This window comes from Cololabis saira, chromosome 20 (genome assembly GCF_033807715.1).
Source record: "Cololabis saira isolate AMF1-May2022 chromosome 20, fColSai1.1, whole genome shotgun sequence".
Classification (NCBI taxonomy): domain Eukaryota; kingdom Metazoa; phylum Chordata; class Actinopteri; order Beloniformes; family Belonidae; genus Cololabis; species Cololabis saira.
In genome coordinates this window covers 30,487,216-30,511,335 of record NC_084606.1, presented here as the reverse complement: position 1 = coordinate 30,511,335, position 24,120 = coordinate 30,487,216, and the positions used below count along the sequence as shown (strand labels likewise).

Below are 24,120 nucleotides of genomic sequence, written 5' to 3'. Positions count from 1 at the left end.
GTAAAAAAAGATATCCATCATCCTCTTTACAACAACGTGAAATCTAAATTTTGCATTATTTGGTGGTTAGATTCCTGTTCTGGATAAGTTAGCTAATTTATACTTATTTCACAAGATTATATATTGCTTGCATATCAGTAAACATATTTTGTTTCTACTATAAATATCACTTTGATCAACAAAATATATTCAAGTTTTGTTTGCAACTGGGGGTTGCTGTGTAGCTTCTGGGAGACAAACTATGCAATGTTAATACCCACAACATGGTTTAAAGGTGCAAATTTCTTTCTTGTTGGATGTTTCTTTTTCCTTAAATTCAATTTAAAATGTATCAGACATTATAATGTTGATACCACTTTAATCAGTTAATAGCTAATCAGTGAGTCGATAAATCAATCACACTGTATTTCAGACAACTTGTAATTAAAGATCTTCTTCAGACAAAGTAATAAAATACTTGGGTAGTCTCATGACGCCATATTAATCCTAATATGTAATATCCAATCTAGACTTTTTTTTTAATTTCCTTGAATTTTTTTTTAGCTATCTGACACAAAAAAAACTAAACTGGTTTGGAAAAGCAAAAGCTCTTACTTGAAACAACACTTAGAAACATATCTAGCAATCCTGCTCTTTAATCCTCAGTTATTTGGCAGTAGCCATGAAAAATAAAGTTATAATTAGCGACGAAAAAGGTCAGAAGCAGACCGCAATGCCAATAAATGAGTTAATGCTAAACGGATAATTAGCCTGATGTCAAGTAATATTATTAGTAGTGATTATCAGAGTCATCTAAATCATGTCATCCATTTAAGAAATGAAGAATGTGTAATTAGATTCATCCATTCCTGTAACTATTAAGGCATTGTGAGATAAGCAACACCCCCTTAAGATGTAGGAACCAGCTGCAGAGTATTCCTACTGGAAGTGAAGGGAGTCCAAGTGGTGCAAACCGAGTACGCATTCAGCAGTTTCATCTTGATCAAAGTGAATTATGCAACTGTGCTATGAAACATTGATTATGAGAGAGGGTCATCAGCTTTTCAGCTAAAAGATTGATGCGTTATATTCCAGTTACCCGCATTTCATTTGAGCCAAACAGGTAGGTCCAGCAAGCACGGATCAATTTGAGCGATAACTGCAGCATTTAATACTGATTAGCATTTAATGGATGTTATGAGTCGAAGCGAAAACGGACCCCGAGTCTGAAAACCTCAGAAAAATTCTTGAAATACGCAGATGTTTTCCTGTCATTTCCCAGATAAATACAAGTTGTGGTAAAATGGTCAAATAAATCTTCAATTTTAAGTCGTGTTTATACCATGCTTATACTGTAACACCGTGTGCAACCACTCGAGAGCTACAAGGTAAACAAGGTCCAACTCGTCTTGCTCCCAAGGTTAGAGGGTGCGGGTCATAAATGCAGACCATGTTCTCTCTACCCTTGCAAATACAGGAGCCTGATAGTTGGTACTGTGTAGCTTGATCCATGCCTATCCTAAGCCCACTTTAAAAGCTGATGCGAAAAATACACAAAGAAAAAGAGAAATATTAAAGTGTAATACAACAAACTGCAGCATTGCAGGAGGACAGATAAGGAGAGGAAGCAAGGATTCAATGAAACAGTAATTGAGAGGACAGGAAGGAGAGACAGAGAGACATGAAGATAGCAGGATTAAGGAAGGTAGAGAGTGTGTTGTAATGCTGAGCGGAGCAACGACTGGAGGCTTTCCCCTGCCAAGACGTTTGAGCCATCTATCAGCTCAGCAGAGCTGCGCTCCCTCATTGCAGCCTTAACTATCAAAGATGACTCATTTTTGAGTCATATCCAAGGCCAATGAAGCCAACTGATGAACAATCCCCCAAAATACAGAACCATATAGAGCAGGCATTTTAAAATATTGATGACATGGGTGTTGGGCTACAGTGCAGAGAGAGGCGAGACAGCTGTTTCCTTGGAGCACCATCACAAGCTGCAGAAAAACAATTGTTGCTGTGGCCGCAAAAAAAATCTGGAATCCCCTTGGAATCGACTGCTTTTTATGCTTTCATGTGGAGAAGAGAGAACGCTGGAAATCTGCAACACAGCTGTGAAAATGTTTTGTGACCTGATGAGCATCGTGTACAGTGCAAGAAGGGCACAGTTTTCTAGTTTTAAGCGTTGGTGCAGGGAGCATCATAGTTTGGGCTTCCCTCACTGTCTCAGGAGTAGAACCATTCGTAATTATTGAGGAGAAAATACATTTATAAGATCATCAGAATATCCTTCAGGATAATATCAGGGTAGTGGAGTATGACTCTGTGAAATAAATCCACCAGAACCGAAGTACTTGGACACTTTAATGATCCCCAAAGGGGAATTACCGTATATTACAGCAGTGAAATTTAAAATGAAAATGAGGTGAGAAAGTGTTGAATTGTGATCATGGTTGAAATGTTCAGAGTTAATCACAAAGCATTATGGTTGTATGTGTTGCCTGGCAACAATTGCAATAAAAATCTGTCCCATGGAGCATTGACAGGCAATACGAGTGAACTTCATCGGTAGATGGTATGGATGGAAACAGAGCAGTCCAACACCTAAGTGGCCTAGTCAGAACCAAGGCTTTAATGCAAGTGTTGAGGCATGCCTCATCTTAGGTAGGAGCACGGGGTGGTAAAAATGGGAAAAAATCAGGGATAAAAATATATATATATATAAAAAAAAAGGCATGCCTCATCTCCTTAAGAAGTGGAAAAACTGTATGGTTCGGATCAGACATCTTCAGCAGGAGCATTCTCAGTGAAAGTGAAGTTCTTAAGTTTTTTTTTTCCTTACAACTTAATTTTCTTTTGCCAATGTGCAGTTTCAAGGGACGGTTAAATTACTATTTTGGTTTTCCAGCAAATAGTCATCATTGTATTTCATTTAAATGTTTTGGCACTTGCCGGCCCAACGTTTTCCTATGTGTTCATTTTATTTTCACTACTGTGTTGTTCGTTTTGTCTGTCCAGGGACTACAGATGCAAATTAGATGGCAGCTAACGCCGGTGCTATTGTAAAAATGGTGCACTGCCTCCGTCAAATAAATAAAGAAATCCAACCAAATTTAAATCAAAATCAAGGCAGGCGTGTGTACCAGGAATCCTACAAGTGTGTCTGAAGTGAAGCAGTTCTCCAAAGAAGAACTGCCAAAATTCATCCTGAATATTGTTCAGCTCTGATCCAGAGCAACCAAAAGTACTTACCGTAGACGACCATTTAGTAGCCCGGGCGTTTAATATGCTAAATCCACTTGGACCCCAGGCGTTTATAAGAACCAGGCGGGTATTTGCACCAGGCTACAATTTATTTTTGCAATGAGCAGCACCAGACCATTACTTACAAAGAACATATGAGATCACCATAGTACCACTGGAACTAAAATTGTACACACTGTACACAACACAACACCTCACGAAGAGCTCCCGATCACGAATCGTGAGGTCGCAAAAAAATCAAACGTGTTTGAAATCCTGGTCGCTCCTCGTGAAGGAATCACAGTTGGAGCAGCTGCGACCCGATTTGACTCATCCTTTCACAGAGAGCATGCACAATCTCTGATGTTACGTCAAAAACTATTATTTGTAGTTTAAGTGTTGCAAATTCACATTACAAATCATGTTTTAATAGCAAAAAAAAAGAGCGCAGTTCCACGTACGGTGCAGGTCGCCGCGTACCCTACGCCGTAGGCTCTGCGTTGGTGTAACGCGGAACCATAAATCAGCCTTCAGTGTGTGCGCTGTCTGCTCTTCAGAAAACCTCTTTTTTCTCTTCTCATTTTGCTGGGACGCCGGTCCCTCCGCCGAGACAACTTTTGCGGTACGCGTTCTTTGTTGTGTCTAAAAATGATTCGCAGTGCACACACCCAATCAGAAACGGTACACATATTTTGGGATTTTAATATATAAAATAAATAAAATTATAAATAATAAAGAATCCCCATGACTTTGATCAGGTGGGCAGGATGCAGGTTTGGGTGTGGGAACAGCCCACCCCTGCCCAAAACCGGCTTCGAGTTCCAGTACACAGACTTCAGGTAAACATGTGCATTTTATATGCATGCAAACATTTTTGGAGCGGAGCCGGGTGCAGTGTTACTGGAGCACTGAGCGCTGATGGGTGGAGCGTTTTTTTTTTTCATGCTCTGATATACAAAGACAGTTTGTCTGTGTAACGGCGACACACGGAGCTGGTCAGAGCAGTATGAACGATACTGTACACAATACAATGCAAATACAGTGTTATTACCAGGTTATTACCGGTAGTCGCCCGGGCGTTTAATTGAACCGGCATTTATTATGCCAAATGGGCTCGGACCCCCGGCGGCTATTAGAGCACAGGCGCGTATTTGCGCGCGGGCGACTATTTGGTCATCTACGGTATGTACATCCATCCATCCATCCATCCATCCATCCATCCATCCATTCCAAGGGTTCACTTCATTTTTCCAACAGCACTGTGAATGTTTGGCACGTGTGTTCAATAAAGACACAACCCATTCCAACACTGTCTCTCACTTGCCACCTTATATCTATCAAACTCTTGGATTGTGACAAAATATCCCAGTTCAAGATCTAAGAGTTTCCATATGATAACAGAGAAGATGCAAGTTTAAGTTTTGGTCATGCTGGACTCCCATTTGCAGAAGATACAGAGTTCAATCTTAGTTTTACAGGTAGAGAGGGGGGTGTAAAACCCAACATCAATGTCACATACCAGGCAGTTTAACTTGGTACAAAAGTTGGCCAAAAAAAACATGAAATACCGTAACAAAACCATGACTATCAGCAACAGATTGAATGCTGGGAAGGTATTCCGAAAATGCAGCTGTTATTTCCATGAATGCACCAAAGAGCTGGTATGAAGTTGGATCTAATAACAGACGGCTTAGTGATTAATCAAAATCTTACTGGTCGGTCATATTACTGGCCTCATACATTTTAAAGAGCTCCGTCAACAGCAGTATGTGAAAATCATCTCCTCGCTCTCAAGGGTTGGAATGATAATGCGGTAATATAATGCGCCGACGGCAGGTAATGCGTCTGCGTTTGTTGAGACGCAACTTCATAATCCTCAACTGACTCTTTAGTAAAACCGTGCAATTGCATCAATGAATTATGCATTACATTATTTCCATGTTTGTCTTTGTTAAACTGAGGTGAGTAATAAGGTTGGACTCAATTATGTTGAGAATTATATACACAAATAACACCACTGCTGTCAAAAGACTAAGCTTTTTAATCATTTTCCTGTCAAGCTAAAGGCGCTTGCATGTTTTTAGGAGGCTGGCGTTGTGTTTCCAACTTTCCCACTGAATGTTTCAAATAAAAACTGTTATTTATCCTGTTACTCCCAAACACTGACCGTATCAATATAATCAAACTTGCTACTCTGGAGAAATGTCATCAGAGGAGCATTGAATTTATTGTGAAGAAGTAAGTTGAGGAAATGAAAGAGGCTGTGGAATTCGTTCCCATTCAAAGGGATTCCTGTTTTCTTTATCTCAGGGGGAGAGGTGATAAATATTCTGCAAACTCAAGGTCAATAAAACTTGCATTTTATCTGCTGTAAGTGGGGACGAGAAGCAAAACAGATCCAGAACTCCAAGGCAAAAGGAAAAGATTCAAAGCTTGACATCAAATCTGTGTGGCAACTACTCCCAACAGCCAATTAAAAAAAGAAAGGAGAGCCAAAAGAACAAGGATGAAAAGGCTGCAGAGTGTTGAGAAGGGCACATATCAGATAGAGGGAAGGGAAAAGCTTAGTCGTCTCCCTGCTCACTGACTAACCACCTGCTCCCTCCTGAATTAGCCCTTTCTTTACTGTTTGGACTCATCCAAATGAAACTCACTCCCCTAGTTGACAAATGAACTGAAGCCTCCTCCTCTTACTTCTACTATTACATTATAAGACCTCATGTTTGATGAGCGACCACTCTGATAGAGTGCTAGCCTGATAAATACATCCTCCAGGCCATCTGAGGGTAAACTTTAAAAAGAAGAAAAACTTCTAAACTTCTCGGTCGTCTGGCAAAGTTCACGGCTTGTAGGGGCGTAATAAAGTCTGTGGGGTATTCATCTAAGAATCCAGAAATGACAGTGTTACGGCAGATTCAAGCCACTGGCTTGGTTGGTGTCAATCTGTTCTTCTGTTATCTCCATCTCCGGAGAGGAAGAAATTTGATCCATTTGGGGCGAATGTTCTTAAACTTTTTTTTTCCCCCCCTTTCCATCCCAGACACAAGCTCCCCTTTTCCCTATAATCACCACAGAGCCTTGTACCGCCATGTCTCCGAGACCCTGGCAGGCTTGAAACGCTGCCAGCTTGAAATTTACAGCAGCTAATTGGCTGAAATTGAATGCAGCAGGTTCCTAACAAAGATGATTGGAAGAAGGCTGCAGCCAGGATAGGGCTGAACAATGAGAAAAAGGATAATGAATACCAGGTGATCTCATCGAAACCAAGAAAAGGATAGAATGTGAAAGAAATACAACTATTTCATTTCAAGCTGTGCAAGGCCAGGAGGTAAGAATCCACAGATGAAAACGCTGGTTTGATGAAGAAATCTGAATGCGTTTGCCTGTTTCTGAGGGTATTTAGGGAGCAGAAGGAAATCTTGAGATAGTCTAACCGTCAGAGATTGGATTTATAAGCACTATACACTATACATAAGCTCATTTCAACACTAGCATCATACCCTCACCCCCCGCTCCTGTTTATTCATACTATAACAACAGCCAGTTGTCCCACGCTGCGCTCATCGCTCATGTTCTTCACTCTCTAATTGTCAGGTGCTCAACATGCCTCTGATCTACAGCAAGCGCAGCAAAACATGATACTTGCATGAAAGGAGATGAGAAAATAAAGCTTAATTAAAGCAGCACAATGGAGTTTTCATGTTAAAATATCAGTTTCAATTTCCTTTAAAGGAATATTGGTCTTGCAGTCACCCGTACGTACTATTGGCAAAAAAAAACAACCAAAAGAACCTTGGACTAACATCCTAGTTGTCTCTTGTGACAACTGTGCTTTAAGACACATCAGAAATCGTGAAACTAGCGCATACAGCGGACGTCACAGCAGAGCAGCAAGTTCCTCTTCACGTTTAGGTGTGTACCATGGTGCACTTTCAGTGTTTGCCTCAAGTCATGTGACAAGTCAGTGCTATCATTAGCTAACTGGCCTGAAGCAAAGAGCTGGACAGTAACGTCACACCACAACTGTTTTTTGACCAATCATTGGTAAATTTTTTGCTTTCTGTATAGTTTGCTTGCTAACTGAATACAGAACCCTTTTTGGCTCAAACAGAGTGCACCCTGTAGTTTGTTGGATCGAAATCGCAAATCTGTCACACCACAAACGAACCATATCAGAGTTTGCTGACAGACATACAAAGACCACAAAGACTACAAAGATTGGGGATGGTTTTGTACCGTTTTGATGCACACCAGTGTTGGGATGAGGTGAAAAGAGCTCCCAAATGCAGGAAATCAGGACAAGAGTTTACCAAAAGCGCTGCTGCTGCATAAAATGACGAAAGAACACGACCGGGTAAGAAAACTGGTAGAGAAAAAACATGACTCAAAGTCACTGGAAAGATACAGTTGGGAACAATGTTTCCAAAACAAACGAGAACATAAACCAAGAAACTGATTCTCAAAATGAAACAGGAAACAAAGCAATGACGAATAAAACAGGGCACAAAGAACACAAAAAAGCAAGACCAAAGCAAAAAAATCTGAAAACTAAGAAAAACCTTAAGAAACACAAGAAGAGAAAACTGATTTGAGTACACATTAGTTTGAAAGTGACTTTAATTTAAAGTAGCACCTCCATGTACTCCTAAGTATTAAATCTGCACATTAATTCATGCTACATCTCATTGCTTGGCGAGTTAAATGTTTATGCAAACGTTGACTTTAAACAAGGCTTGCCACTCGTGGTTCAGCTTCCTGAGTTGTGCATGAACAAAGATGCTCACATGTGCTCAGAATTACAATCACCGTCTGTAGGCGACAGCTGTCTGTTACCGGAACGCTCCAGAAACACTCATGACCGCACCGCACACCGTCGCTGCTTCCCTTCTGACACACCCTGACGCTCCTCCAGTTTGAGCTGAGCTCGAAAAAAAAAAAAAAACGTTGGATCTTACACTTCCCATGATGCAACTTGACAGGAGCTTTCATCAGATTCTCCTGGAGCTCCGGTTTGGCATTCAGATGTTCTTTTGAAAGGGTTCAGTAATGATCACATCATCAGTTCTCCAGTTCAGACGTTCTACTTCTGACTAAAAAAAGCTTATTGTGAAGAAAAAATCAAAAAAATCAGAGGCTGTGTATGTTTATAAGAGAAAAATATATCATTACTGTAACATTATAAAGACATGTATTAACGGTTAAAAAACTCTTCCTTTTGATTGAGTGTGATTGCATCTTCCCAGTTAATTTAAAGTATTTTCTTCTTTTGAAATTGTGGAATTTAAACACTTTACTGGAAGAAAATTCGATCTCAAGGACGAAGTTACAACTGTGTTTTTCTTCTTGCTTCTTTAGAGTCCGAGCTTTATCCAACTATAAATATCAATGAGCCTGAAATCCGAATCCTGATCTGTTGAGACAGGCAAAAAACAAAATCACACTTGTCAAAATAAGCTTCAGCGTCGAGATCTTTTTTCTTCATTTTAATGAAAACCTGCAGCCATGGTACCCTGTTTGAGATGGGGGATTCAGATGAGGATGTGCACACAAAAAAAAGACAAAAAGTAAAAAAAAAAGAACCCAAAGGAGGTCCTAGAGTTAATCCTGTCCATTCTGCTCAAACAAATATCTTATGAAATCCTTCAGCGGGGTTAAAAGCTAAGGATAATGAGAGCTGGCTCATATGGGAAAGATCATCGTCAAAAGAGAAAGGATCCACCCCATCTGCTCCCCGCTCCTTATCCCTCAATCATCCTGGTCCATCCATTAGCAGGTTTCCATCCTTCCAGCGGAGGAGTCATTCGTCTCATGCATTCCGCCTCAGTTGTTAGGGGAAAAAAACAAAAAAAACAACGGCTTGGGAGCATTTGTTTTCCTCATAATCATCATTAGCAGAAGGTTGTCAAATGTCAGCCGTCACGTGGCCGGCGTGTTCAAATCGCAAGTTGCGTTCATTTAGTTTCATCGTCCTCATGAGACTCTTGGAGCTGGGATCTCTTTTAACCTTCGTCGTCGGCGTCGTACGCGCAAACACAAAAACGCGTTTTGTTCTTCTTTGTTCATTGAAATGACAAGTGTGATGACACAGCAGTGAGAAGGATCCCGCGAGGGAAGAGGACTGAAGAAATGGACTGAAGAAAACGGAATAAAGCGATAAAAAAAAAGACAAAAGGATGATCCGGACGGATAAGGATGGAGACGAGTGTGCGTGCGCTGGTGTTTGGATGTGTACGAGCTGGAAGAGCGCGAGTCCTTCCATCCTGACCTGCTTTTCTCCTTCAGGGATCCTGCACAAGCCTGCCACAATGCTATCAGCCGTCCCTTAAGGTGGCTGCTGAGGTCTACGGAGATATCAGGTGATATATAGCTTTGATATAGCCTGTAATTACTGGCCATGAAGGCCACATCGCCGTGGGGGGAAGGAAAAGGGGAACACACACTCAAAAAAAAAAGAAGAAAACACAGGGAGGGAGAGACAAGTGAGGCTCTGATGAGAAAAGGGTCAGTGTTGTTTGATAGCCAAACAGCCCCCCTCCCACCCCCTTTAGGCTACTTCATACAAATGGAAGTGGCACTAGATGTAGACGTGTGTTGTAAAGACACAGATCCGACAACAATGGGGTCCAAAAATACCACACAAGGGTCTGAGCCAAGATCGCTAAAGCCACGGGCTGAAAGCGTGATGTCAAATCGTGGTAAATGAATCATTGGTAGCACGTTTCAATTACAGCATCATTAGGCAGCGTTGCCTACAGGAGACGTGTTTATCCAGAGGTTTCTGGATAAAAACAACAGAGAGGGGGGGGGACGATTATTGAAAGACATCCGTTCATTTCATCCTGCCATAGCACGCTGCGAAACAACCTTCATTTCCAGATGCATTACAACAGCACTCACGAGCTTAGCGACGTGCCATTACTCAGATACAGGGGGCCATTAGCGGCCGCTTCAAAAGGCCGTAATGGAACAGAACACCTTACCAAAGGAGCCATTTATAGACTTTTCTAAGTGCGCTAAACCGGAACAGGTAGACTTTGGGTTTGATCGCTGCATGTCTGCGTGTTCCCGGCGGCTGCTGGCGGGAGCAGCAGCGGATCAAGCCGCCTGAATCTATATTGTCAGCTCGCATGAGGCGGCGCCGGTGACGGGTGCAGGGCACAGACTCAGCCACTGGCTGCATGGCTCATCTTCAGACGCGATGCGAATGCAAAGTCACCACAAGTTAAATGAGGCCAACGGGAGAGGCAGGTGGTACAAGGGCGAGTGGTGGCTGCAGAGTCCCAAAGACCAGAACTACCAGCAATCTCTAAAGAGGGCCCATTTATTTCCAGTGCTCATCGTTAACATGTGTGTGTTTTCATGCGCTCGTTCCTGTAATATATATTGCAGCAGGAAAAGTGTACAGAGTTCATACCGACTGCAGAATTGCAGAATTACAGTCAACAACGCCTTCAGACTGAGAACAAGTTAGAGAAATCTGAGGAAAGCATCTAAGAAAAGGTTTCTATTAATCCAGATAAATATTAAATCGATGCTTAGCCTAAAAGAGAAAGTCATCAAAAACATCTGTCTTAGGTGGAACAAAACAGTGTTCCTTTAATTTGCAACTTAAAAGAATAGAATAAAATAGAATACTTTATTGTTAGTGTACCTGGGTACAGTGAGATTGAAAGCAGCATCACCTCTCCAGTGCAAGACAAATAAGAACAATAGTGCAAACAATAAGAAATATAAGAAATATAAATAATATAAAAAATATAAAAAAGGTTAAGGTGCATTTGAATAGTGAAGACCTGAGATTCTATTTACAGATGATAGTATATACACATGTAGTGGAATATTGCACATAGTCCGGGATAAGTATTGCACGGTAAAAACAGTAACAAAGACATTCACATGTTGTTCAGGGAGATTATGGCTTTTGAGAAAAAACTCTTTTTAAGAGAAAGAAAAGAAAAAATAAGAAAAAGATTATTGCCTCTTTGTTTAAATATATGATTTTTAATTGACAGTTAAAATTCATCAATATTCATATAATTTGTAGAAAAAAGCAGTTCACGAGTCCAGGCTCTAAAATCTGTGTCAGTACTCGGATATCCGGACATTCGTTTGTCAGGTGGACGTCCGCTTTTCAATTTGGTTATGCAAATCTTACATCTTTTCACCCCCCCTCTTCACTTGATGACCACGGCCTCCGTAAGGTGCAGCTTTGCAAAATCCAGCACTCTCATTCACGGGCGACCGTGAACGTCTCCCGCAGCAACGCTTCAGTTCATTTCCACTCTTGAGGGGATGACAGCATGCTGGAGACCTCTGTTGTATGAAGAACACTTAAAACTGGGCCACAAAATTGTGAAAGCACTCCTTCCCCGTCGTATTTATTCCTAAATAACTTTTCTTTTCTGTTTTTCCTAGACTTTCCATGCGAGTTCACTGCATTTGTTCAGCGTCTCCTAACTAGTGCCGACCATACAACCAGAGGTGGACAGAGTACTCGACCCCAGTACTTGAGTAAGAGTACAAATACTACTGGTTAAAACTTACTCCGTTACAAGTAAAAGTAGCTCAGTCAAAATATTACTCGAGTAAGAGTAGAAAAGTACTTGCTTTTAAAGGTACTTAAATATCCAAAAGTAAATGCTTTTAAATTTACTTTAAGTAAAAGTAAGAGTAAGAGTAAGAGTAAATTTCTTATTTTCCACATCAGTAAATTACTATATTTTTTCTAAATTAATTTAAGGATCTTTTAACTCTTGTTTCTGAGAATTCGATGTTGAGTTGTTGAAAGCAGAGAGGTAGTTCTGCTTCGGCAGACACAATAAACAATTGAAAATAAATGTCTGTGGTTTGTCTGTGCCCTCGTTTTTTACTCGGTCGAACTCAAACATTGAGTTAAGATACGGCCAAGGATTTTGTGAAAGTCCCTGCTCCGAGTCCGGCTCATTATCAGACTCAGACGACTCAGCGGATTGTCTTTCTTCTCCTGACGCAGGCGTAGTCATTGTTGCGTCTCTGTCTTGACAAACGCAGGCTACTTTGGCGGTATCGTTTTGAGGAGGCTTGACGTATTTCCGCTTTACGTACATCCCAGTGGAGAGCGTGCACTGTGATAGGTCTCCTCCTTTGACAAAAACAGCTTGTGTCCAATAAGATTTTAGGGAAGAAGAAAAAAGAGCAGACCTGAAAGTAACGAGTACTTTTCAGCCTTCCTAGAAATTTACTTGAGTAAAAGTAAAAATATTTGAGTAATAAGTACCAAAGAAATCTAATACTCAAGTAAAGTACAAATCCTCTGGATATGTACTTAAGTACAGTACTCAAGTAAATTTACTCCGTTACTGTCCACCACTGCATACAACCCTAGCGAACCCACCCTTCTCCATCTCGGAGGAAAGCCAAGCTTAGAAAATTCACTGTAATCTTCTCCTGAACGTCCAAACCCATAAAAAGGTATTCGGGCAAGCGTCACTTATTTCCAGTTAATACTGCACATCACATACTTTTTACTCCTGCTGGTTCAATACTGAGAATTTAGATAACTGCTAACCTGCGTTGGTAATAGTTTACGGTCAAATTTCAACAGAACATCAGGTGCGTGCTGCACAGTGTAGTTTTGGTTGCTATATTTGTAATATCCCATACAATGTACTATATGAGAGAAGGTAATATATAACATGTACATTAAATGTTTTAATCATAAAGTTACAACACTGTGATAACCTCACACCTGCTCCAAGTTCTGAATATTTGATGTAATCTTCTACGGAGCCCATAAAACCTTATTCAGGCCACCTACTCTGGAGTGCGTTCCATTACACACCACATCACACCACATAAAATTAATACGTACAATGGAAACAGGACAGTTTATGGGGGGAAATAAATAAACAAACTTTGCCTCAAGTGGCTGGGAGTGGACTACGCGGATGGCCTTGTCGTCGGCCCGCCGCCGAAGCGCTGATTGCAGCTCTTTCTGAGGGCCGCGCTTACGACTACAACAATTTCCATCCCTATCTGAACCATTCACATTTGTAAGATTGCTTGCAGACTGAGTCACACCGTTTGTTCAAGCCTTAAGTGGCGTCTATCACCGCTGCAGACGGAGGAGGTACATTTGTCTGCTGAAATATCTGCTACACCATATTGGTATTTGAATAAGAAGATTCGATTCTTTAACAACCTACTTTCTGATGTGCTGATTGGGTGCCATTCAGCACGTATAAAAGTGTACGGCGAGTATGTAACTGTTGGTTTTTGTAATGCAAATGTACTTCCCCTCTCACTTTTGTTTTGCAGCCTTTAGCACATTCTTCCAGACATTAGCCAAGTAATCAAACACCTCACACGAACCTCAATTATAAATTATGGAGGAAATCAGGACACTGAGAACCATGCAGAAGCTCTAATCACACTATTACATTGTTTGGATTGTTTCCAGATATGAAGTGCTGTAAACACAAGGCATGATAAATAGGGGAAGCGAGGAGGCACGACAGTATGCGATGAGAGAAAAAATAGAATCCAACTGAAATGTTAATGAAAGAGTGCTCTTGCATCATCGTTGATGGGACTTCATCGGAGATAATAAAGCAGATTAGCCAGAGAGAGGGGGGGAAAAAACTATTATCTTATGATCATTTCAAGAATTCCCAAGAAAATATTGGCTTAATGACTGCAAGTCTGATCAAAGCAAAGTGACCGTAACTTAAAAAGAAAAAGCAATAACGCTGTGGAAGAACGAAGACATCCATCAAGATTATTTGGGAGTTATTTTTTTTCATAAAGCCCATTATCACGTTGCTGAAATCAGACTGTAGCCAAATTTATCTGGAAGAAGAAAGAAATCAATTCAAATCCTTCTGCCCTGCCTTTAGCCTCCTCCTTATCACGGGAAGACTGTCCTCGTTGAAATTACTGATTTCTGTTCTCATTTTCTCTTCATGCTTAATGAGCTCGGCTGCAGGTGCCTAGCAACGGCTCTGACAGCTCAACAATGAAAAGGTCGGGGGTGGTGTCCATTTGTTGTGCTAACCTTTGCGAGCTGGAGAGTAGCCGTGTCGCCGCAGCTGCTAATATCGGTGGATCCTCCCACCTGAACCCTTTTTTAGCGCCCTAACCCCCCCTCCCCCCCCACGGCCATCCTGCATCCATTTTCAGTGGATTTCACCCGCATGCCCCAAGCACTTACTCACTTCCTCCCCCAAGACAAAGCGCCCTGCCTCTGCAGCTAGACTTATCTGAAACCATCATTTAAATGCCCTACGGTAGCAAAGAGATGCTAAAGAGACGTACTCCTTCACGGTTTTTTATGTTCACTTTAGACCCGTTGATTCATTCCAGCAGGGAATTTCAGTCGGAGTGGGCGGCTGCGAGAACAAGGGGCGCTACGGGGTGCATCAATTTAACCATCAACCGCTTTTTTTTTTTCCTCCACACATATGATTATCTGAACTCTATGGTACCCAAAAAAACCAACAAAAAAAAAAACTGAAAAGCTGAGAGCAATTGTTTGATAAAACTGAAAAGTCCATTAGCATTCTCAAAGGGCCGTAGCCAATGTGGAACTAAAGCTCTGGAAATAAAAAAGGAGCAGACATACGTTTAGCTTTGGAAACAAAGTGCGAAATAAAAAAGTCAATGTGGAGGAGCAATTTAGATAAAGTCCGTCCCTTCACAGTGCTCAAGGGTGTTTTGACCTCAAAGGAATGAGTAACCGTGCTCAGAATGAGAGTTTTTATCCTGCTCTTAATGCTGCAATATGTCAACAATGCACAGCCACCATGGACTGCATGTATATTCAATCCTCACTCCCTCTGGAACTCCACTTTTCCAAAACGGAGAGAGACCACTTTGTTAAAAAAAAAAAAACAAAAAAAAACTTGTGTATGTTCCCTTAAAGCTGGTAATCAATTACTGAGCAAAAGCTAAAGAAGAGTAAGACTATACTCCGCCTGCCCTGACAAATGGGTCTCCGCACCCCCGTTTCTGTACAACAGGGTCATAACTCTGAAACCGCGGCTTTGCGTCTGGCAACAAAGCTCATCAAGCACATTTTTGTTTTGACAAATGACTCGTAATGTATGCATATTATTTAGAATGAACATTGATTTGTGTCAGATCTAATTTATGACTGTATATGTTGAGCTTTATGCTTCAAGTTGTTTATGGATCGAGACAATTCTTGGCCCAAATAATCCAAACAAAGATATCTCAGTGTGGCACATGCATAAACTTGTAATAATTCTTTGTTTCAACAACTCTCAAGCGTCAGATACTTTGAGACCCAGCGTGTACACTGCCTCTTTTTTTTTTTAATCTTACTATTTCCATATCCGGGACAAGTGGGTTACGTCAATAAAACATCTCAAGGAAAAAGTGCATTTAATTTCCTTCCGGGAAACCTTGTGAGAGTTCCGGGAACTCTCCTTAACTGCGGAACCGCTGATTATGTTTTCAAGATTCTTTTTAAACATAACACTTGAGTCGATGACTGAACAGCGTGAAGCAAATTTGGCACATGAGTGGGTGCGTATTCATACCTGGTAATACATATTCCTAAGGGGAGCCCATGAAATCTCCTGGCTTTCATTATTATTTTCCGTGTTCCCCACACAGTATATTGAGAAATATATACATTTTCGGCGCTTGAAAGCATTAACCTGGGTGTCTGAAGGGAAAAACAACTCAAAAACTACGACATGGCACAGCCCTGATATTGTGTTTGTATGAAAACGCATCATTCAGTGATATCAGCATACTGTGACATCACAGACCCTGAGGAGATTGGGATTATCCAGCCGTCTTCTTCCATCGTCTCCCTTTTTTACAGAAGGAAAAGTGAATACCCTGCAAAAGTCAGTCAACATTGCAAAGTTGACCAATTGAATATTTCATGTATCCAGATTGTATCTATGTAAAAAAAGGGAAAAAAATCACTTACAGAGTTGGTTTTAAATTTGATTTTGATCACATTTGCACAGATGTCTTTCTGGTTGCTCACTTATGATGTGTCATTGCTATGAAACACAAACGATTCCCATAGAAATATGGTTACCATAGCAGCCATATCAATGACCCAACATAAGCAAGGACGCAAAGATCAGATGTAATCACTAACGCTCGGTCCGGGAGATTTGATTCTGATCGGGGGCGCTCAAAGTGGGATATGGATCAGTGTCAGGATAGCCTTAAACCCTCCTGGCATCAAATGTTGTCGTCAGACTCTTTAGGAGCCTTGAAACAACTGACAATGAGAAAATATCTACATTTTTATATGGCGATTCGTGCACATGATCATTTTCAGCGTATTAGCATTTAGTTACCTGTCAAAATAACTCGTGCATTCGTACGTTCTTACCTTTGAGACATGATCTTGTACGCGTCAGGCAGGTAGCACCGCGTGTTTTCCATCTGCGCTGGGTCCGCGTCACAGATCTTGTCGTCGGTGCGGCCGTAGTTGGCGCTCTCGATCATGATGACGTCCGTGCCCGGGCAGCGCAGCTCGATGGGGTAGCTCTCACACGACAGCTCCCTCCTCACCACCGCCATGGGGATGGGCGCTCGACTGAAAGCTGCAAAAGACGGGGGGGGGGAAACAAACAACAAAACAAGAATTTAAGCACTTCAAGAACTTCTTCATCTTGAGAGTGAAGTCTAGCGGAGAACTGCACAACAGTTCTGTATATCCCTGCAGGAAAATACAAGAGCAGATGCCAGAATCTGCAATCAAAAGGTCTGACACCGAGACATATGTGAGGAGGTTATCCACCTCCGTCTCCGGAGTGTGGGCGGATGGGATGCTGCTCGCTCGGATTGGGAGGATGAGCAGCACCACGGGGGCCTCCAGGAGCCAGGAGTCGTGGAGAGACGGAGTACAAGATTGGCACATATCAAACAAAAGGAAATGGTGTGTTTGTCTTCGGCTGGGAGGAAAATAAACTTTTCATTACTTCGGCATTCAGCGGAAGAATTACAGGCAGAAAAACATAAAGAAACCGGTGTTTCAGGTAAAATGATCGCAATTTACCTTCAGACTAGAATCTAGAAAGAAAAGACTTCCTGCATTCTCTATATTTTGAAGGTGATACATTGAACTGCAATCGGGGTTTCATGCCGACAGGAGGCAGGAGGTCAGGATGAGCTCAAGATGAGAGTCGATCTGAGAAAAAAATTAAAAAAGACGACGAAAGAAAAGCTGTTTAGCACGGAGCCAAAATGGCCGAGAGGCCTGGCGGTCTGAGCGGCGGATGTCTGCGAGTCGCCGTTTTGCTGTGTCTAAGACACGAGAGTGTGCATGTACGCCTACGGATGTCTGCCGAGGCTCAAACGGGCACACGAACCAGCATCCACTGCAGACTAAAGGGTCTGCGTTTACAGCAAGAGTAAAAAATGAGCAAGAAGCATAAACATTGGCCCCCGTGATGGTAAGAAGAACTGTGGCAGTTAAAGATCTTATAAACATCCTTTTACACAATCGCTCGGCCTGTGAAAGCCTAGATCATGTCGAGCACCGAGGGACAAAAACGCCGCCAAATGAATAAAAAAAGGAGTTGGCTACATCACTTGAAATCGCTATCTGGAGTCACTGTTACAATAGGCTTGGTGATAAAAATGAACTTCCCTGTACTAAATGAGCTAAAACTGACAAAGAATAACATTATTTTAACAATTTTCAGTGGTTACAAGAACCCAAAGGGTTTTCAAACTATAAACGCCTTAAATGTGGAAATCATTGCAAAATTATCCCAACACAAGGTTCAGTTCCTTGGTCAGCAGATGGCTGATGGCGAATATTCAAATTTCCAATTGAAAGAAAACCCCACAAATTGTACGGTCTTCCTTTCAAAGGTAACATCACAGAAAGCTTGCAAGTAAATGGGTAAATGAAGGAAACTGCAATAATGCAAAAGTTATTGCCTCATCTTTAAACCCGTTGCTTTTTATTTGTAAAAACAGAAAACAATGATTGTATTGGGTTCAAGGCAAATACAACTGCAGGTAAACAACTGTACTGTTTTCACAACTGAACACAAAAATGAAAAAAAGTCACGTGGGCAATAGTAAGTACTGCCATGATTCAATAGCACATTTCCGCTATTGAACAATATGTCGCATTTTCATGTGCTAGTTCAAACACTGATGAAGGCAAAGGATCACCGAAACATGTCAGGTATTTAAAAAAAAAACTATTTTTTTGTCTGGAAAAAAGGACCAACAAATGAAATTGTAATCCAGAGACAAAATGAACTTCATTAAATCAATATGTCGCATTGTTGTGAAGGAATTCCGGCCCCGTCTTATTGTGTGATTGTTGCCTCAGCATTCACACAATGTATCATTATTCTTCTGCCACTTGTTGCTGCATATGTAGCTCATATTATAGTACTTATTGAGATGTTTAGGCATTTTGTTGTCATGCGACAGCCACTTGTGGTTTCACTTTCCATTCCCGTTCAGGCTTTTTCTAAGTTCTACCTTTGCCATGTATCGTTACATTGAACATTCTCAGTGAGGCTTGAGGGGTCTGAGATGTAGCTCAGATTTGTTTTTAGTATTTCTAAGAGCGTTGCACAGTCTGATCTTGGGGTAAATTCTCTTCGACATCTACGCCTGGGAAGATGGCAACTGTCTCGAATGCTTTCCACTTGTATATAATCTTTCAGACAGTAATACACTGAACTCCAAGGTGTTTGGAAATGGTTTTATGCCCCTTTCCAGACGGATGTGCAGCAGTAATTGCTACTCTAAGGCAATTGCTCATGTCATACCCTCTTGGCATTGTGCTAACACACACCTGAAGGCACTCAACTGTCAAACTGCCAACATGTCCTCTTTTATGGAGATCTGCAGACCTCCTGATGATCAGTTCATCAGGGCGTGAAGATCTGCAGTAGGTGGCTGCAACCTGTTCTCTTAAATCCTGTGGACGCAGTAAGGGGGTGCTAAAGTAACGTGACAAAAAAGTTATTTTGTTGTTCACCTCAGGTTGAACTTGCTTAGTACTAAGGCCTGCAACAATGTGATGATTTTTAGTACATTTCCTAAGACAGAAATAGTGCAGGTCATGCTGATTTTTTGCCCATGATTCTGTAAGAAATTGAATGCCATGTGCAGTTTTTCTGGCATTTTTCTTAAAGTTCACTTTGTGTACTGTGTAAAGCAGCAAAAAAAAAAAAATGGAAATGCAGCACTTTCCAATTGTTATGATTCAGGCAACAGAAAAAAACAACATTTTGTGAATGCACTTCAAGTTATAATGAGGATGATTTTCTGGGCAGAAGTTTGTCCTGCATTGTGTCGGCTCGTACTGTATGTTTCCATCTCTGTATCAGCCCTCCCTAGTTATTCAGATTTACTGACGTTCCACTGGCTGGTCATGTCTAATTACATATCTTAAAACAGCGAGACGCAGCAGTGTCAACCTGACTCTTCATGCAATCTCACACTGACTCGGCGATGCTGAGATCAAGGCTCTGCGGGGAGAATATACCATCTGTTGCAGAGCGCTTTGTTCTCATGCCTTCCTGATGGCATTGCATGATGGATAAGAATGCAAATATCGAAGGTGCCAAAAACCCACATGCTGCATTGTGCATTATATAGGCAGAGGCAGGGAAACTGGTCATGACACTGCACTCGTGCGAGGCCACACATTCTGTACGGCTGTCAGCAATCAAGACAGCCGGTAACCACTTTTTAATCTTTCCCTGCAAATAAACAGAGAAAACACAAAGACGTCGGCGAGGTGAAACAACAGAAAAGGACCCTCATTACCGTGTCATTTCATTTTGTCTCATAAATCATTCAAGCTCCAACACACTAAAGCACACTTGCCATTGAAACATCACAGATTGGAATAATTATATCCAATATGCTGATGAAAGCTAACAATTATCTTCCTCTTACTGGGAAGATTTATTCCGCCTCCTGAACAGCACTGGTGTGGATCAAACCAATCTTTCCTGAAACAGACAAGAGCCGACGGGGGGGGGGGGGGAGAACAAAGGTTAACTTAGGCAGGTGCACTAAAAGAGACAAAAAAGCAAAAGTGACTTTGAATAAAAAGGACAAATTGCTTATTGATCCACACGTTTGTGTGCACGGCCTTTTCATAGGAACTTTCACCCCGAACTGAAGGTAAAAACAAACAAGGAACCAAATGTAACAGCTTGCATTGAAAACTTTGTCTCACTATTTTCTGAAAAAGATCGTCTCTTTGATAAACTTTCTTCTGCCAGGGTCATTCACCAAAAAATAAAAAATAAAAGTCTCCCATCAAATTTTTGATTTCATTCCATTTTTTCAGAAGAAAGATGAGTCTGTATTAAAGAAATAAATTAAGTTCAATTCATGCATCCTTTATCAGAGAAAAAATGCTTTGCTTGTTAGGACTGAACTCAGAACCACAAGGCAGCAAAGATCTCTTTGGGGCACCCCCATCCCCCTCACTGCTGACTGGATGTGCTGTAGGCAAGAGATGAAGTTGTTAAGAACTCTCGATTTATCCTTTCAGTCTTCCATCCTCATGTATGCGAACACAGTAAACAGACACAGCAACCGTCTCAGCTCCAAGCATGTTGATCTTCTCAGTCTACATTCTTATTTGTCCTTCTTTTTCTTCTTCTCTTATATTATTGGCGGTCGGCAAGCAGCAAAAGTGGTGTGGTGTGTCTTTGTTTGCCAAGTCAGTAGATCCTACCAAGTCCCACAGTGCACTGCAGCCACAACAGTTTTTATTACGTCTTTACATATTATTATTTATGACAACCCATATAGTGCGATGAGCTAATATTTTTAGATGTCATTGACATTTCTATACGTTTTAAACGTATAGAAATGTATCAACATTACGCTTTACACAGAGACTGATGAAATAAGGGCCATTTCCCGATATGGGTTCTTCCGTTTGCTCGCGCACTTGGGAAATGAGAAACAGCCAAGACGTCCGGATCAGCAGAAGAACGATGAGATGAAGACACGTGTGGCGGCGTCACGCGCTAAGAAAGCTTTTATCTTTCATCCGGCTCAAAGCCTCTCTGACAGCAACAAAACCTCTAGGGCTTCAACAAAAGCTCAGTTAAGTCTACCATTAAGTTTACTGTTACCGTGGCAACTTAAAACATATAGGCCAACAGTATTGGCCTATGCCAATTGACAAAATCGGGAAATGGAGTATTGGCTCAATACAGCATTTCCCGATTTTAAAGATAAACTTTTGAGTGCATCTTGAGGGAGATGCTTTTAAATCAACATTCAAATTTAACGTTAAATAAAAGCTAATTGTTTAAATAAATGCATCACCTTCCGGGATTGATGTCTGTTAATTGTTAATTGTAATGTAAAAACACAGACTTTGCTTATCCAGCGTGAATGGGCTGATATAAAGACGGGTGTCAGAGTGTAATTTTAGAATTACTGCAGGTCCAAGGGTAATTTTAGTCCTGTGAGAAAGATACATTCGTAAACTGTCGTATAAATTCGTAAAAAACCAACTAATGTATCAAAAAGAAATCATAAAAATGTGTCCAGACCCAGACCACCACCTTGTGAATGTTAACAAAATGAAAAGTGCACAAGAAGGCATAGTACCATCTTTTTTTTCTTTTTTTTTTAATGAAACTTTGACCCATCTTTCAAGAAGCAATTTCAACTTACAGTCAGGTTAAACCCAAAGTACACACTTTACCAATTCTAAGGTGTTACCTTTTCTACAAGGTTTTAAAATTTCAGGAGGAAAAGTAAGAGCAAAGTGCTGCAAATCGAAACCTCTTGATTTCTTGACAATCAGCAAGTGTAAGCACCTCTAAATGTTCAATATTTGGCGGTTTGCTGATCCAGACCACTCAGGGGTGTGGCGACACAATGCCAAAGAGGTAGAGAAAAATGATCTCACATTGGCAGTTGTTACTGCACATTAAGTTAGACTTTGAAAAATGTGGAACGCATCATCCTCCAGTGAGAATAAAAAACATCAACAAGCTGCCAATCTTCCTAAATTAGTTCACCCCTTAGGACTACATTTCAGACTCCACAGCCCTCTGATGTGTTATGTTACAGTTCAGTTCGGTGCAACAGAGAGAAATATGGAACATTTTTTGGAAGGGTTGCAAACAAGAAGCCTTACAAAACAACATGGTAGCACGGAAATGTTTGCAAAGCTGAATATGACCACCAGGCTTCTGGAACAATGTTCTGCAGCAGATAAGTACACACATACTGTAACAGTCACTGTCAAGCATGGGGGTGGCGGGATGATGATCTGGGTTAGTTCTGCAGGTCAAAATGGGCCAAGAGTCCTCTAAAACAGTGGTTCCCAACCTTTTTTCCTTGTTCCCCCCTACTTGAGTCTAAGACCAGCCGGCCCCCCCGACCCGTACGTACTAGCAACAATAGAGTAAAGTGATTCATTAAAAATCTTTAATTGAAAAAAATTCATTTTGTCTCACCAATGTATAAAATATGCACAGAAAATAATTGCAAGGACATAAAATAATGACTGAAAAATGTCTCTTTTAATATGAGAGCAAAATTTTTTTAACATTTTTCCTTTAACAACCTGTCGGAGTAGTAGTATGATTAAATGTTGAATAATTATATAATAATAATTTATTAAGTTTTTATCCTGCTAAATCACTTAGAAATATATTTTGGTCATTTAAAAATACTACCTGGGTTTATACAGACTTGGATTACAGTATTCCATTAGGTGTGTTATTATGATTTTTTATTTATTTAACATGCGCAAATATAATTTTTACAACTGCATATCCTCAAAGCAGACAAAGTTTCGCGCCCCCCCCCCCCCCCCCAGAGATCTCAGGCGCCCCCCCAGGGGGGGCCGGGACCCAAGGTTGGGAGACACTGCTCTAAAACAATGTGAGAGTCATAGTCTCATACAGAAAACCTATTTTGCCAATAAAGGGGGTTAAACAAGTTATTGAATATTGGGGTGCAATGAATTTCCCATAAATGGGATAAATAAAAGTCTTGTCTTATCGATTTAACATGTCATGTATTGTTGTCCATCTTAGGCTGAATTTAAACAAGTTTTTACCTGATGCACCATTTCTGATTCAAGGATCTGATGTACTTCAAGGTCGGACTTTTACCGATACCAATAACAGTTCTGCTCAACTCCAGATTTTCTTATAATTATAATCAACTGCGTGCATTGACTTGCTCAATAATGAACAACAGCAGAGGCTGCAGGATGTAGTGTTTGATCTGGAAGGTTTATTTCTAGCCTCTTAACCTTTGCTGGTGTCATTACATTGAACATTTTCAGGGTGGAGCTGATTGTTGTTCCTCTGAGTTATTTTTACCTTACAGAGTATACAAATGGCTTCAGTGCTCGCTCATGTCAATGTGATGTACTTACTGATGAGGACAAAACAAAGGATTTCTCTGTATATTAAACTTCTAAGCTGATGCATTTACTGCCCCCCAAGCTCTACTTAGAAGCTTAGAAGTGAAAGAGGCCCTTCTTTCCACCGCTTTGATTCCATCACGGCTCTTATTTCTAAGATTTCTCCTTCATATACCCTTGACTGGAAAATCATATTAATCTAATCCATAACCAAGAAGAACGGTGATCTTTTTTTTCTTCTGCAATAGTTGATGAACTGACATGAAACATCCACACAATCACTTTCTAAAAATCCACTAAGACTTTAAAGCCGAGAGCTCAGTTGATGTCTTCAGGAAACACCCTCAAAGGAGCATTAAAATAAACAGCGGAGAACATGAGACCGTCAACAAGGGCACCGGCAATCTACTAATGCGAGTGAGTAAAAGCATGGCCGCGACGTCTAGAGTTACAAAGCTAGTCAACAACTGTAGGCTTAATTACATTTGTGGCTGCGAGGCGGTGAATGATAGAGCGCATATTCCTCAGGTTACAAG

General features: G+C 41.0%; 1 protein-coding gene across 16 annotated transcripts in view; it reads right to left on the bottom strand.

Moving 5' to 3' along the window:
- Positions 1-24,120, bottom strand: part of LOC133420771 (adhesion G protein-coupled receptor L3-like) — a 303,952-nt gene that overhangs the window by 167,223 nt on the left and 112,609 nt on the right. For all 16 annotated transcript variants that reach the window (XM_061710576.1, XM_061710579.1, XM_061710584.1 and 13 more), the window contains one exon: positions 16,577-16,790. In XM_061710576.1, the coding sequence (XP_061566560.1) occupies positions 16,577-16,790 (214 nt within the window). The remainder of the gene's footprint in view (positions 1-16,576; positions 16,791-24,120) is intronic.